The 17,458-nt window shown below is 40.7% G+C and overlaps 1 protein-coding gene across 1 annotated transcript in view; it reads right to left on the reverse strand.

Annotated features, from left to right (window-relative positions):
* Positions 1-4,105: 4,105 nt before the first annotated feature.
* Positions 4,106-17,458, reverse strand: part of PDE6C (phosphodiesterase 6C) — a 75,253-nt gene continuing 61,900 nt past the window's right edge. The window contains exons 15-22 of the mRNA XM_060241321.1: positions 17,282-17,369; positions 16,171-16,271; positions 14,358-14,465; positions 14,197-14,260; positions 13,184-13,258; positions 12,310-12,393; positions 11,046-11,199; positions 4,106-4,587 (exon numbers count right to left, since the gene is read on the reverse strand). Of these exons, the coding sequence (XP_060097304.1) occupies positions 4,511-4,587; positions 11,046-11,199; positions 12,310-12,393; positions 13,184-13,258; positions 14,197-14,260; positions 14,358-14,465; positions 16,171-16,271; positions 17,282-17,369 (751 nt within the window). The 3' untranslated portion in view covers positions 4,106-4,510. The remainder of the gene's footprint in view (positions 4,588-11,045; positions 11,200-12,309; positions 12,394-13,183; positions 13,259-14,196; positions 14,261-14,357; positions 14,466-16,170; positions 16,272-17,281; positions 17,370-17,458) is intronic.

Raw genomic sequence — 17,458 nt, forward strand, 5'->3', positions numbered from 1 at the left:
ACAGCAAAGGGGGATTAAGGAAGGAGGGAGGGAGAGAAGTGAGATTACACAAAAAACCTGGCTGGATCTAACCTGTTGATGGATGAACACAAAGTTCTTTATGTAGCCCTGAACTTGAGAGTGGCTGCACTGGAGGCTGTGGTGAAAGTGGCATCTCTCTCTCCCTCCTCCATTTTAAATTGATGATCAACATTTGGTGTTTCCTGCTAGGCAACAAACATGCTCAATCTTCCCAGGACTGGGGTGGGGTAGGGTGGGAAATGCTGATGATGAATTAATGTTATTCTGTGTATCTGGGAAATTCCCTGTTTATGCAGAAGTTCGAACCCCTTAACATGCCTTCTGCTAGAATTCATAAAAGGAATTGCGGTTGATTTTTGGCATAGCAATTTTAAACAGCATTTCCTTTCAAATTGTTGTAAATTATATATTTTTAAACAAAGACTGCTTTTGGTTGAAACCCCTCAGGCCACTTTCACAGGTACTTTTTGTTCTGATCATGTAATGGGCAAGTTCAGCAGTGCTTGTTTTAAGAAAGAGAAGATGACTCATCTGGGGAAAAGTACATGTTGCTTGTATGGTATCCATGGTTTCTGATCTCCTTAGCAGTGAATGAACGGTAATCTTGTTTTAGAAGGTAATCCTGAACACACAAGACCACATAACATTTCAGCCTTTCTCTTTTTTTCTTACCATGACCTGGATGGCCCAGGCTAGCCTGATCTTGTCAGATCTTGGAAGCTAAGCAGGGTCAGCCCTGGTTAGTACTTGGGTGGGAGGCCACCAGGGAAGGTCAGGGTTGCTACACAGAGGCAGGCAATGGCAAATTACCTCGGTTTGTTTCTTGCACTGAAACTCCTACGGAGTTGCCATAAGGTGGCTGCAACCTGATGGCTCTTTCCAGTACCAGGTAGTCCCACCCCCCCATTTCAGATTGCAGCACAACATAGTACAATGTTTTAAGAAACAGTCTGCACAAGAATAATTGAAGGATTTAGTCTCTAAGCAAAGGAAAATCACAGCAAAAATGTTCATTAACATGGTATTGAATGAAATTTACACTTAGTCCATCTGGGAAAACAATGGCAAATAAAATAGTCTATCTCTCATTGTGGAATTTGGAAATTGGGTATGCCATACAATAAAGAATTTGATTTAAAATATTATTGAATGCATTTTTACATGGTACACAGTTCAGCTGACCATTCATGATTCTCTATTTACATTTAACATTACTTTAAAACAATCACTTTTTATACATGTCATGCATAGGACAATAGAACAGCCTACATCAAGGGTATCCATGAATAGCAAAGAAAGGTAGAGCCTTCCGCGTGTGAAGGTTTCCTTAGGTAAGAGGCTGGATTTAAAGGTTAATTCCTTGTCATCATGCAAGCTTGATTGCGAGCCAAATCTAATAAGAAGCTCTCAGCTTATATCTCTATAACTTGACAGTTAGGACTTTGGAAGGACCCACTACTATATTTCTGTTGCAACCCCCTTAGATGTCTCTCGCAGATACGTAACACTCTTTTTTTCATACCTTTCCAATGTAATTATAAAAAGCAAAACTTGTACAGTACTTTTGAATACACTGGCTTTTAATACAAAGTATATGATTAACATCAATCTTAGTATGCCCTTCTACATTTAGTACAGAAATATAGTGATCTTTTTATGGCATTTAAGAATCTGCACGAAATATTTGGCCCAGTAGTATGATGTCTAGAATAAATTGGAAACTTCATAGAAGGCTGTATAATTTTGGTTGCTCTTACACATTATTTATGTCTTCTTGCATTCCTCTTAGAAACACTCCTGTGGCACTTTTAGAAGTGCATAGGACCAAGTGTTACATAACACCAGCCTAAAAGTTTGTGTCAGTTGGCAGTGGCTGCCACCTAAGGACGTGGCCACTGCCACTTCTTACCTATCCTTCCTATTGTATCCATTCGAAGAAGCCAACATTCCTTTTCCCCTCATTCCCCAGACATCTTTAAACATAGCACAGTAAGCCACATATGCCTAATAACATTTCCCAGCTTTCACAAGAGGAGTTTCACAAAAGTTTGGGAAGCCTTTGGGGGTTCAGCATGATTGTTATTACATTTCTGAAGCTTTTGGAACTGCCTTGAGAGAGGCAGCATTTATGTTTTCTTAAACCAGTGATAGTGAACAATGAGTAAATCTTACCTTAAATGCAAATATTTCCAGTGCCTGCTTAAGCTCAAGGACAGGGGAAAAGATTCTTCAGTATAGATTTGATGGGAGTCTAATCAACATGAATCCATGGAGAAAATCTTTTCCCCGCTCCAGCCGATGAATGGCTGCTTAAACTTCGTAGAAGCTGATCCATTTCTAAAACTGGAATAGTGGCCATGGAACATCTTTCCTCTTGACCTTCATGTTGGTTGCAGGAATAGGATTGTGAATGTGGAGTGGGGGGGGGGGACCCTTCCCCTGACTTAAGCATGAACTACAGTCTTAAACATACTTTTGTAGAAACAATGCCTATTGAAATCAAAGTAACCTAATTCCACATAATGCCCACAGTCTCCAGATCCTTTGTGTTGGTATAAACACCAGAGGGTTCTCCAGAATATTTTCTGAGAACATGTTCTCCAATTGGCTCACTTGTGTGTGTGTGCGTGTGTGTTTGTGTTTGGGGAGGGGGGAGCTGAGATCTAATGACAGGGAAAACTAGGTCTCAAGGAAGGCCTCAAAGTGTTACAGTTGAGCCTTCTAGATTGTGGCCAACGTATTAGGATGAGGTTAGGGTTGATTGTTTTTGCTTACCTATTGACTGAGCACAGCAGCTGATTCCAGGTCTGAACTGTACATTTTTGTGTGTATGTGGAGATGTCTTTTACAAAACAAATACTCCCATTTTATATGGTCCTAACAGTTTACACAACACCACCTCTTTCCCCTTTTCTTATTTTACCTTCCCAGCAGAGGAACATAATGTGAGAAGCCATGGGTCATGAATTCTTTTCCCCCAAATAGTACAATACTGGTGAGGAGATGAAATGCACTATGGATTCCACTGATATGGCCTGTGGTTTCTGATGTTATGTACACTACTGAGGAAGGAGCCATGGTACAGTAGTTCCCTATGCCACAAAGGCAGTAGAGCACACAAGCTTTCCATTCATTCAGTGGATATGATATATCCATTTGTGCAAAGCAAAGCAATGGCCAGCTATGTCAGCTTCACAAAGCAATTAATAAGGAAGCCTTTGTGAGTAGGAAAACGTTTTGTTTGCACTAGAATCTTGCACCAATGAAAATTCATTGGACCAGGGTACATATGTGCGTGGGCAATGAGCCTGTGTATAGGCACCAATCTGACGCTGGAATTACAACTTCTAAAATGCTACAATTTTATTACTGATAGTACAGAATAAAGTTTGCATTTCATGCCAGATGATGAAAGTAAACAGTAGAAAACCTCTTTCTAGTCACTAGTAATTACAGAGTTACAAGAGTGCAACACAGAGTATACAATATGACTGAAGATAAAAGCTTTCTACACATGACATTATATAAACTGAAATCAACTCATGTGGAAGGGAAACAGGTACAAACATGTTGGCTCTGCCTCCTCCCTGTGAATGATTACCAACTTGTGAACATGGAACCTATACACATAAGAAGTACATGCTCACAGAAGCCATCCTGATTATCAGGAAATTTTTCATAATGTTTCTGATCACATAGAACCTTTGCATTCAGGCTACAGTCCTTTTCAGACTGTCAGTTTTGGCACTCAAAAAGTGCATAACAGGAATGTATGCTACGGGCAATCCTTCCAATATCTGTGGCTACCATTTTGTACAAATAGGACAATGCCAATTTTTTCATGGGTGCCCAGCTTCAATATGTGGAAAAGGAACCCCAAATGTTTTGAGGGAAACATTTGCATGTACCTATGCTGCCCATACATGCAACATGCATATGTGGTCTCCCAGGTAACACTAAATGGTGACTGTGCATATTGGAAGGACTAAGTGTTCCTGTTATGTACAGTTGGTGCACTGAAACTGAATGTGTGAATAGGGCTTCCATGCTCATGATCCAGCAATTGTACAGAGGCCACTCCACTCATCCTATCTCCTTATCTGTGCAAGCTGATTTTATTGCACATAGTATCATCTGTAGAGAGCTATTGTAAATATCATAGATTCCTGACAATTTACAGTTTTAATACATAAAATAAAAAACATTCTCCATAAATCATGAATGACAGAACCCAATAACCAAGAAACAAACCCATAAACCATTTATTTTGTAAAACCTCTGATCATGTTAATCTCTCACGATTTTTCAGTTTTCATTGGCTTTCTCCGCTTTTCGTTTAATTAGTAACGGCAAATGTGTAAGGACCGAATAGTCTATGCTACTTTATGTTTTATAGAAATCCTCTGGGGCTCCTTGAAGATCTTCCTAGATTTCTTCCACGGTAGCAGAAATATAGTCCTTGAAAGGTTTACAGCCACACTGACATTAATTATAAAATTGTACATGTTTTTGATTTGCCATCGTCTTCTCCTCCTCCTCCTCCTCCAGCAGCAGCTCTTGCTGCAGCTAATAAAAGGCAAATAAAAAGTGTTGTTAAGGTGAGCCTGTTTATGTTAATAAACATTATAAATGTGTTTACTTTTTGGCACAAAAGGTACATGTATGTGACCATTATAAAACTAATTTTCAACATTTGGGCATCAATTAATATCCAAATATTATTCATCCAATGGAGTGACTGTAGTAACAAGCTTCTCAGCAAGTAAGCACATTCTAAAACTAAAGTCCAGTGGTGCCTTAAAGACTAACAACATTTATTCCGGCATTTATTCCACTCTTATGTTTCTATGAGCTTTTGTAAACCAGACTGATAGTTTGTGAGTCTGTACAGTGCCACTGGACTTCTGTTTTGTTTAGCTACAATAGACAAACCATATCATCCTTCTGAAGTGCATTCTAAAACACGCTCCCTGGGAAATTTCAGTTAATGGGTTATCATTAACCCCAAGCAGAAAGTATTAAAAACCATCTTGAAAGAGATGATAAGGTCATGGCTCAGTAAAATCCTCCATGCTATTGAGAGAAAAAAGCATGCATGTTTTTTATTCTTTTTGTTGTTGCTGCTGTTTGAAGCAGGGAAGATGGGACAATGAAGCTGTTGTAAGCCATTTGGGGTCCCCATTTGAGGAGGAAAGCAGAGTATAAAGAAACATATCTAAAGACCAGTTCCCAAATCCTAGTCAAGTAGGGTTGCCAAGTCCAATCCAAGAAATATCTGGGAACTTTGGGGGTGGAGCCAGGAGACGTTGGGGGTGGAACAAGATTGTGACAGGTATAATTGAACTCCAGAGGGAGTTCTGGTCATCACATTTAAAGGGACTTACTGCCTTCCCTCCATGGGAAATAATGAAGGATAGAGGCACCTTCTTTTGGGGCTCAGAATTGGACTCCCTGATCCAACCTTTTTGAAACTTTGAGGGTATTTTGAGGAGAGGCACTGGATGCTATACTGGATATTTGGCGCCTCTACGTCAAAACACAGGCCCCACAGAGCCCCAGATACCCATGTATCAATTCTCCATTATACTCTATGGGAATAGGTCTCTATAGAGAATAATGGAATGCCCAGCAGACATTTCCCTCCCCCCCCCCGCTCTCTGATGACCCTGAAGTGGGGGGAGGGCCTCCAAACTGGGGGATCCCCTGCCCCCACCTGGGGATTGGCAACCCTATAGTCAAGGCAGAGATATTTCTTCTAATGCCTCGTAGTTTTAAATAGTTCCACATAGTTTTGTCATAGTTCTTAGCAAACTGTTGCTTTTCTGATTTATCTAAATTAACATGCCAATATTAGCATTGTTATAAATGTGGATAGTCAAGTTACTATTTTATATTTGACATTTTCTGCCTGCACTAAAACTAGGCTTGCCAATCCCCAGGTCCCAGCGGGAGTTCTTCCACTTTCCCAGGCTCCTTCCCGCCCCCATTCAGCTGGCCGGCGGGGGGGGGGAAGCCCTACCCCCAGAGGACCATGTGCCTTTGTACCTCCGGAGGCTTCAGTCTCCGATTGAAAGGCTCCCTCTTGGGATGGTGTGTCTGTGTTGCTGTGAAGAAGTTGGCAGCAACTCATGAGTAGAGAGGCCAATCCCCTGCTTCAGACTCACCAGAAACGGGGGGGGGGGGAGGGAAACGTCTGCTGAGCACTTCATTATTCCCTATGTGGAGATTGATTCTCATAGGGTATAATGGGGAATTGATTTGGAGGTTTCGGAGGCTCTGGGGGAACTGTTTTTTGAGGTAGAGGTACCAAATTTTCAGTATAGTATCTAGTGCCTCTCCCCAAAGTACCCCCCAAGTTTCAAAACGATTGGCCCAGGGGGTGCAATTCTATGAGCCCCAAAAGAAGGTGCCCCTATTCATTATTTCCTATAGAAGGAAGACATTTAAAAAGGTGAGCTATCCCTTTAAATGTGATGGCCAGAACTCCCTTGGAGTTCAATTATGCTTGTCACACCCTTGTTCCTGGCTCCGCCCCCAATGTCTCTTGGCTCCACCCCCAAAGTCCCCAGATATTTCTTGAAATGGACTTGGCAACCCTAACTAAAACATGTCACCTGATATTTCTTAACTATTTGGGTATAATTAGCAACCTGATATTCAAAATATTGATTTTTAAAATTTGTAGTATATTAACTTGTTTTTATTTACTGTTCTGAACTTTCCATTTTACTGGCTCAGCAAATGTATTACATTTTGTAAATCAAAAAGAAAATGCAGTATCATAACTATGTGATTTGATACGAGAATATGAATATAATATAACATTGGACATTAGTCCTCTTCATATTTAAGCCACTGCTAATGCCATTGGGAGTAAATTTCTACCCCAGTTGTACTTTTTAAGGCAAAATGAACAGGGGTAGCTCTAGAACATTTTCCTCATACAACATGGTTACCCACACAGGAGCAAACAATGTCCCCTAGGCAAGAGCACATCCAGCTCCCCTCCCACCCCCGTAAACAAAAAGCACCTGGGTATAAACTACAGAAATCAATTGATTTTGCCATAGGTATGTTTTGTTAAATGAACCCCCCTCCCCCCAAGTACTGGGGTACAAAAATGTATCAAGGATTTCCTGCCCCCATAAAACAGTTCTCCAAGGAAGCATTTTAAGTAGTTTGGGGAGATACAGTCCTTCTGGAGAAAATTTACCTCACCACAGTAAAAGATACCCAAGATACAAAGAGCATTAACAATTATTTGTGAGATGTTTTCTGCCTCTGGGTGCTTGTGGTGGCAGAGACAGTGTGTTTCACAATACCTAAACATATTTGGTTGATTTTTTTGGTGGGACATTTTTTACCTCAAGATACATTGCAATTTGGCTTGATGCGAGAATATATATTTCAGTACAAGTTGTCCCCCCCCCATAACAATATCAGTTTTAAGGTCTAGTGTACTTTAATGGTTCTGGATTGCATCATTGTGTCAATGGCACATTTTAATAAAACCCATATTTCTGTATGCAAAATCAAGAGTTTATTGTGGACAGAAGGCATGAGGGGCAAAGCCAAGGTGAAGGGGAGAAGAACAAACAGACCTTGTTGACTTGGAGAGAAAATGGCCATAGCCTTTTACTGAGTAGGAACACTGGCATAGAATTGGACTGGATCCAGTATAAAATGATTTGCCTGTCATCTGATGGCATCCCTTCCCAATACCACCTGCTGAGGAAACACCTCAGGATGGCAAGTCCAGGGGTCCCATATGGGTGTATATCACTGCACAGCTCCCTTGTCACCTGATGTTCAGGCACGCACCAGCCTCTGAGCAAGTATAATGCAGAATGCCCCACCCTCAAGACCCTAGGGGATGCAGGCTCAGCTTCCTCCAACACTGGATCCATCCTGCCTATAAAAGACTATGATGAGATCCCTATTCTACAGATTCCTATACAGGTTGTGACTGCAGAATGCACAAAACCGAAGGAAGGGTGGGGGGAAGCTGACTGAAGCACTGTTCCAGGCATGACTCCTAGAACAAAGGAGGGTCAGGCCAGCAAAGTTCTGGCTTCTGCCCGCCTCATAGGCCTGTTTGTTTTCTCCATAGCCCCACTGATGCAAAAGCAGCCTGGAGATAAGTCCCAGGAGCTAATCTCTGTATATAATAACAAAAGCCTACTCCAGTGCAGACAGGAAGATCTGCACAACCAGGCCAATTGCACCTGTCATTTAGAGTTCTTTAACTTTGGGAACTCCCAGGTTTCTGAGGGAAAAAAATCTGACTTTTTAAAAAAGCCTACTTTGAGAGTAACCCCTCTCAAAATAGTGACATTTTCATATGCAACAAATGTCACAAAAGAACATTTTTTGTTGCCATAGCAATCCCAAATGGGATATGAGTACAAGTTGTAACCAGCAGAAGGAAGAAAGTGGAAAGGACACAAAAACAAAGTACAAGAGGGTATATAAAAACAGGGACATATTGTAAACTACAAAATGAAAACACCACCTGAAGCCACAATAGGAATAAATATATGACAAGCATACCATCGTAAATATTAAATATAGTATTAATAAGTCAGTAAATATGCAAAAAAACCTAACAGTATGGTTACAGAAATACAAGACTTATCTTTAAAAGGAGATTTTAAGACACAAGACAAACTATGGGTTGTCAGCCAAATTCCTTTTCAAGATTTTCAAATTCCTTTTCAAGATTTTCATCAGGCCATTTTGGTGTTTTCACTTTGAAAACAGTCACCAGATCAAACCAGGGAGCCAAAATATCAGCAGTTGTTATTTTTCATCTCATACAGCAGGGCAGAGACTTGTTTTGGCTCTGTGTTTTGAACTGGTGACTATTTTGAAAACTGAATAACAAAAATGGTCTGATGAAAATCGACTTGAAATGGAGCTTGGCTGGCAAACAGTAGTTTATCATCTGTGTTAATGTTTGCCATGTGTGTTTTTCAGGTTTTCTGTAAAGGTCACAACCTCACACTTCCTTTCTTGAACAAGCAGTTCAAAATGAAGAGATTTATTGGTTATTGCTATGATGAGTTATGAAAGGGTTATCTTAGTCCTTGCATGTCATGCAGATTCAGTGCCTAGGAAAAAAAACTCAATGTGAAAATAGTGTCTATCCAGGTCTGGCCCTAGACTTTCTGGCACCCTAGACAAGGCTAACTTTTGGTACCCACCCCTGCACTGATAACATCATCGAGTCACATGCGGGGCACCCAATTTGGCATCCTCCCCCCAGAAGGCTGGTGCTCTAAGCAATTGCCTAATTTGCCTAGTGTTAAAGCCAGCCCTGTGTCTATCAGAGGATGCTCCGAGAAGTATCATATCACACTTTTAGAGGGTTCAAATATGAAGGTTCAGTAAAGTCATATGCTGGGCTATGTAATAAGATGGCCACACCCCATAACATCTGAATAAGATGGCCACACCCCATAACTCCTGAATCTCTTGCATTTGGAATTAAATGAAATCTGCTCCCCCTTCCTTTTTTTGGCAAAGCAATGGATAAGAAGCTTGGAAATTTAATCTCCCTACCTTAAAATAAGTATAGGTAGAATATGCTTAAATAGGATTGATTTTTCTGGGTTATGCCTGTGTTTTGTGTTATCTATTCAATAATATTTTAGTTAATCAGATCTAGAACAAGTGGATTATTTTTAAATAAACGCTTTAATTAATTCATTGACTGGCTATTTTCTGGGAAATGCAAGATTTTCATTTTGAACCTGCAACAAATTAGTAAACCTCAGTTTCTCCTTATAAATCTGAGGGCTGACCCTTCAAGGACAGAATGTTTTAAGGAAGCATTCAGTCACCAAGTGGCACTGTGGTTTTGTGGTTAATGAATTGCTTTAATTCAGCCAAAGGAATTTTAATCTCCATGGGACTGTTTAACACAGTGCCCCCTCACAGGTGAGCTGAATAACCTCCACTACACAATACATGACCTGCCCATGATGACCCTGGGGCATATATAATCCAAGCACAACAGTAAATATGTACCAAAAGCAACAATTTAGTCAGCTGCTGTGTTGAATGCAACACAGCACAAATGCAAAACTGTGGTTGAAATTCTATTTGTTTTTGGTTTGTGAAGAGAAGGTCACTGTGACAATACAGGGTGCTTAATGCTGGAGAAGCCAGGCTTTGTGAACTATGATTTTCTAATGCCTTATTTGTGAAAACTGAAACATCCCTGTCCAGCAGGGGCACCAGTGAGGAAGGGGAGCATTGTTGCCAGCGCCAGGATGGAAATCTCCTGGAGATCTGGGGATGGAGCCTGGGGAGGACAGGGACCTCAGTCTATCCTCCAAAGCAGCCATTCCTCCAGGGGAACTGATCTCTGTAGTCTAAAGATGAGCTGTAATTCCAGGGGATCTGTAGGTCTCACCTGGAGACTGGTATCCCTACCTGAGTGTCCAGGGCTCAAGTTACATGCAGGGCTTTTTTTGTAGCAGGAATTCCTTTGTATATTAGGCTATACACCCCTGATGTAGCCAATCCTTCAAGCACTTACAGGGCTCTTAGTACAGGGTCAACTGTGTGTACAGGGCCTACTGTATGCAAAGGAGTTCCTGCTACAAAAAGCCCCCTTCATTTCAGAATTAGCACAGAAGGAGAGAGCTAGTTTTTAAACAGGTTAAACAACACTATTTATTCAGCCCTTCTGGCAGTGATGATAGCTGCCATTTCAAGTCAGGAGAAATGTTGATGGGAAGTGGCATTCATGACTAATATAAACTCTGTTCTTCCCACTCTATCCATGTCCATCTCACTTTCATATTTAATATGGTATTCTGGGGCCACTTTGGGGGAGACAATTTTTTTTCCTTTTTCACTAATATATTCTACCATATACTATTTAACCCAGTTCAGTGACATTTTACCTTGAAAAATCCAGTACAGCAAAACATTCCTGAATGATAATACATGTTCTCCTGCACCTATGTACCAAAAAGTTCTCTCATATAGGAATGCCAATTTTAAATACAAATCACCTCTCTGGGCAGCTTCTTCCTCCTGCTTCTTCTTTTCTTCCTCAAGAGTTTTCAACTTTTGTTCATAAATATCTGCTCGTTTTTTCCACTGAACTCGGTTATTTAGAAGACCATTAAGCATAGGCGTAATTTCCCTGTGGAACCTAGAAAATTCCTGAGTAAACAGTGCCCAGCTGTAAATTGATTGTTCATGGTGCATTTCAAGGCAGTATAGACAATGCTAACATGTTCAGATAATCTGCAGTGATTTTATTAAACAGTTGATAGTTCAAGATAAACCAGTTTTAAGCTAACATACAGGGTTGGTGCGAGCGCAAGAAGTGTGCAAGGACTGTGGAAAGATCACTGATCCTCCCCACCCCGGTTTTCTCCTATCCCATCATTTGCTTCCAGCTCTGGGGAAGTGTATTACTGGGGTTGCAGGATCCGTGTGGAATAATAGCCATGCTGACTGGGAAGCTGCAATGGAGGAGTGAAATGGCTCCCTTCTTGTTCCATAAATGCAGCTCCACTCGTGGAAGATGCAGAAGGAAGCTATCCTTTCCCAGGGTTGGGAAGGGTTGCTTGGGGAAGGGAAAAGTTGGGAACACCAGCAAGGGTCAGTTTGCAGGATTCATCCTTTACTTTAATGATACTGCTCATTTAGCCTACAGGCCTTGAGCAATGTTACACCAGACACAACAAAAATAATCATTTTCAATAATTTCAATAACCAGTCAGTTAACATTCTTGAGGTCCTTTGTATTTGAATACATAAGTAGAAAAATTGGCTAGAGTCAATGTAACTTCTGAATCCCTGCCTGCTAGAAGTTTCATCTGTGTCTAGAGCTTTTTTTGTAGAAACAGCTCAGCAGGAACTCATTTGCATATTAGGCCACACACCCAGGCACCAAATCAGCTGGAACTGTGTCCCTGTGCATTCCCACTAAAAAAAAAAAGCCCTGTCTGTATCTGGTATTAACAGCCCCTTATTATCACAAAAAAGAGGAGTAATACACAGATCCCTGATACTGCAAAAGATACTGCATTTCAGTAAGGAGTGCTTGTGATATTCCCAAATCTTGCATTTGCCTTCCGCTTGGAAAAAGGGCGGGGGGAGGTATTGGTAAAGGAGGAAAAAACCTTAAGTGGATTCAAAATTTTTATGAAATGCAAAATCCTATGAGGTCGAACATAATTTACATAACAGACCGTTCTAATTCTTAATTTGTTTTTAAAAGGTTGTAAAACAAAAGTCTATCTGAAATGAAATGCTTCATCTTACCTTGTACACAAAGGTACACACAAAATCAATGAAACCAACTTGAAGCTTGGGCAGTTCATCAGATTTGTTCCTGTCCATCATAGGCTAAAAAAAGATAGACTATTGTAACATGCTTGTTTAAGGAAACCGATTTTAACAAAGGTCCACCACACAACCATTAGCACAGATCTTAAAACAGTCAGTTATCTCAACCCAGAACAACTGGGAACCATATGGAACCAAACAGAACACTTATATGCACAACAGCAGTCCCCCGCTGGGCAGGAGGTACTTGTGTAACCAGTTCAGTTTGCAAAGGAAATTGTAGACTTGTCAACATTTATTTATGCTATTTCTATGCTGTATCCTGCTCCAAGTGGCATACAATTAAAGCAATGTAATGATATTAAACAAGCCAAGGAACATAAACAGCATAAAATTATCCATAAAATAGAAGCAAAGCATTAAAAAGCTGATAAGACAAACTCCCTAATTTAAAGCTGTGTAAAAAAAAAAAAATGTGTTTCGACCTAGTGCCTCCAGACTGAACTCACTTCTGGGTTTTCCCCAGAAATAAAATTATGCCATTGCCCATTAGCAATTTTTAAATTATTTTTTTTCTTGTTGGCTGCATCAACTTCAGCAGGAAACAGGAGTAGGGAGGGGGCAGAGGATTCCCTGTGCTCTGGGCAGGTGTATTGTGTCAGTCCTAAGCACACTATGATAAGCAGAGCATGGGTACCATGGACAGATCACACTTTTTGAAGAATGGCTGTAGCTGGTGAGCCAGCCAAAGCTGGTAAAAGGAGCTATGTGCCACAGCCGAGCCTCCAACTGTAGGCCAAGATCCAACACCACCCCCAAGCTACAAATATTAATATAATCAAGTACTTACAATTGGTTGTTGCTGTAGGACGGTTCGTTCAAGATCACCTTGCTCCCAGAATTCATTTGCAACCATCATGGCAACCTGGGAATAACACACAGTGTTATGTGTATGGGGAGGGGGGAGTAGGGGGTTGCCATCTTCAGGAAGGGAAATTCCTGGAGTTTCAGGAGTGGATCCAGTGGAGGGCAGGGTGGCGAGGGAAGAGGAGGGGGCTCAGTAGGGTGTAATTTCATACTGTCTACACTCCAAAGCAACTATTTTCTCCAGGGGGATTGGTCTCTGTAGTCTGGAGTGATTCTGAGAGATCTCCAGGCCCTACGTGAACCCTTCTGTCCCTCTGGCTTCAGCCTGCAGCTTTTGGGCCAGGGAATACAGGTAAAATATCTGCCCCTAGCAGGCAGGGTCAGCACCGGACAAAAACAGATAATGTAGCAGGAAGCCATCCATTGTTTATATTCTTTGAAAAAGCTCTTCCCAAGCCAACAGGAATAGCAACATAACTGGTAAAAACGGCTGTGCATAGAAATGGCTAGGAGGACAATCTTCTCTGGCAGGAACATCTACTAACTTTTCTAGGTAGATGTCCCTGTTGGATTATCTTTGGCATCATCTCCCCCCCACCACCACCCTTGCCTCTTTCCCCTCATCTTGTGGAACTGTGAAAAACAGACTAAGTACCTTTTGAAAGATTTCTACAGATCAACAAACATCATTACTTTTAACAGTTGTGTCATATTAAAAAACAATTACTGAATATACATCTCTCTCTTCTGCTGTCTGAGTAGACAGAGAGCTATTTTGGAGTTATTCCTTTTAACAAACGATATGATTAGTTGGTCTCCACAACATAAACCTATCATTTTTGAAAGCTGCTTCACAGGAGAGTATACATTTAAAATATATGCACACTAATTTGAGCATAGCACTTAAAATATTTCCCCCCTGAAACTGAAGCATCATTCTTTACAGATATATGAATAAAACCCTAACTTTTATATGTGACTTCTACAGACACCCACCTCACTTTGCACCTCCCAGGGTTTTGTGATAGCAGACAAGTCACAACCGGTCATCATCATAGCCCTTTAAATAAAGACAATAGATTAGAGAAAGAAGAGAAACTATAGAGTATATTGTCATAGAAAGGATAAAAGAAAAGGATAAAAGAAAATTGACCTACATAATTACTTCTTTTTTTGTTGGGTCCATGGTTATGTATCTAATTGCATCTTCTTCTTTTTCCATTTTTTCAATGGCATCCACTATCTTTTGAAACATAGTCCTTTTCCTGCGAATATATATATTATGACATTATAAGAGAGGTACACATAGTCCCTTTCTATGCAATACATGAACTTCTGAAATGCAAGTCTTATGTAAGTCTTAGGCACAGCAAGTCCTGATGGACTGATCATGCTGTGATTCTAGTTGTAGCAAAAGAAGACTTGGTTTTTATACCCCACTTTTCACTACTGAAGGAGTCTCAGAGTGACTTACAATCACCTTCCCTTCCTCTCCTCACAACAGATCATCTGTGAGGCAGTTGGAGCTGAGAGAGCTCTGAGAGAACTGTGACTGGCCCAAGGTCACCAGCAGGCTTCAGATGGAGGAGTGAGGAATCAAAAACAGTTCTCTGGAGTCTGTCACTCTTAACCACTACACCAAACTACACCAAATTGCCTCAGTAATAAATAACTTGATCAGCTAATACTAAAGTGAAATTTAATAAGATTTAATAAGACATTACTGGTCTTCAGATATCTTTTTATATTGGTCTTGAGATCTCTTTCTTAATTTTTAACCCCAATCTGTACCACGGTCTGATTTAAATGGCATTTTTCTTATGAAAAACAGAATATAAAAGGTGCTGGGCGAGAGATGACCAATGGTTCATCTAGGGCGCTATCACACTGGGAAACTAGCACAATATTATCTCTTCCACTTATGAGTCACATGCAGGCATTCAGAAGGCCAGTGAATATGTAGCCTAAATGTGATTCAGGGGGAAACTACTGGGAAGATCCAGGTGGCTTTTTAATCTGGATAGGAGGCATCTGGAGATGAGTGAGAACGGGTGCAGCTCAGGGGCAGATGTGCTTGTGTGATCAGGAGGTGTGGCTAAATCAGGCCAAATCTCTTGTGTGATAGCACTTCTAGTCCTGCATTGTGTTTTATACAGTACCAACCAGATGCTTTTGGGGAGGTCAACAAACAGGGCACAGAGGCTGATTCTTTGCTCCCGTGTTGCCTCCAGGTCATGTTATTCAGAGGCTGGTGCATATGGAGGCTCTTTTAGTTACCTTAGTTAGTAGCTATTGATGGACCTATCCTTCACTGTTTCTAAGCCTCTTTCAATGCCATCTATGCAAATTTCCAGACCACCAAGGAAGTCCAGAGTTGCTATGCAGAGGCAGGCAATGGCAAACCATTTCTGTTCATCTCTTGTCTGGAAAACCCTACAGGGCCACCATAAGTTGACTGCAGCTTGACAGCACTTTCCACTGTCAACATACTAGCTACACTAACAATGTTTTGGTGGACATCCTTCCCCCCCCCCAAAAAAAAAAAATCCACTGTTGTTACATAAGAACATAAGAGAAGCCATGTTGGATCAGGCCAATGGCCCATCCAGTCCAACACTCTGTGTCACACAGTGGCCAAAAACCCCCAGGTGCCATCAGGAGGTCCATCATTGGGGCCAAACACTAGAAGTCCTCACACTGTTGCCCCTCCCAAGCACCAAGATGACAGAGCATCACTTACTACTTGGTGGTAACATGGAACAAAACGTCCATGTGGAAGAAACCACAAATAGAGAATTAAAAATTTGTTCCATTTGTTTTAGAAACCAGCATTTAATCAAATAGAAAAATAACAGCATACAACATACTTAAAATAAATAATTAAAAATTATGATTCTCCTAATAGTGGTAATGACAGCATTTTAAATTGTGTAGACAGATTATTTTAGAAGGAAAGAATTTAACACTTACTTGAAATATAATGCCAAGTCCGTTGCTATGATTGCAACTTCAAATAAATGTAAAACCACTTCATGTTGCCGCTTATTTAAATTCTGGAAGATGTTTAAAGTCTGCAAGATTGAGATTTTTATAGAATAAATTCTGTTTGCAATATCAGTTTGGGAGTACAGTATAGTATATTATCACACATCTACTTTAAGTATTTGTTAAAATTTCCTAACATAATCCAAAATTAAAATAAAAAGACTAGATCCATGGTAGAATATCCTTAGACATGGTATTCATGCTTCTATCATACCTAGAGGGTCAAAGGCCAAAATGAATCCTACTATACTGAATATAACATTTAAGAGGTGTTGCATTTTAGTCCAGTTTGCTGCCATGACATCCAAACACAGATGCATGAGTGAATTTAGGGCTGCTAACTCCCGTTTGGGAAATTCTTGGGGATTGGTGGTGATGGGGGGGGGGGCGCTTGGGAGGGCAAGTTATAATGCCATATAATCTACTTTCCAAATCCCTGTTTAAAATCCTGATTTCTAGCAGGCAGAATTCCAGTTGCCCTGGTGCCACCTTTCCAACATCATTGCAAACTGAAGCATGATTCAAGGCTTCTCAGACTAGCAATTTCTTAGTTTGAAGTGAAATTAGGGTAGGGTAGGGAGGCTGGAGACAGTGTGACAACATAACAACTCACTGCATTTGTGCATTAGTATGTATGCGAGTGTTGCAGAGAAATGAAGGTTTATCAAGCTATAGAGTTGCCAGGTCTGGATTGGAAAACACCTGTAGACTTTGGGGGTACAGTTGAGAGAGGATGGGTTTGGGGAGGGGAGGGGCCTCAGTATGGTGCAAGGGCATGGAGTTCACCCTTTAAAGCAGCCATTTTCTCCAGGGGAGCTGATCTCTGCCAGCTGGAGATCAGTTGTAAAAGCAGGAAATCTCCAGGCTCCACCTGGAGGCTGGCAACTCTGTCAAGCCATCTGAATTTAAAGTCTTAACAAACATTGGTAAACTTCAGCATGTTAGCTAAAAATAGTGGGTATTTTTAAATTATTTAATGGTCTAAAAATACATTTTCACAATGTTAACAATAAATAACCAGACATTAGACACAAACCTCATCCTGAAGCAAAGTTTTACTGTATTCTAGATGGTGCCTTTCTAAAATGGAAGTGCCATGGAGTTTTGCCAATGGAGAAGATGACCTGTGTTAAATAAAAAAAAAATTCACAGTGCATAATTCTGAATAATGGTTATGTTTTTATTCTATCTTTCTTCAAGGAGTTAAGTCCAT

The sequence above is a fragment of the Heteronotia binoei genome, chromosome 6 (assembly GCF_032191835.1).
Source record: "Heteronotia binoei isolate CCM8104 ecotype False Entrance Well chromosome 6, APGP_CSIRO_Hbin_v1, whole genome shotgun sequence".
NCBI classification, from domain to species: Eukaryota; Metazoa; Chordata; class Lepidosauria; order Squamata; family Gekkonidae; genus Heteronotia; species Heteronotia binoei.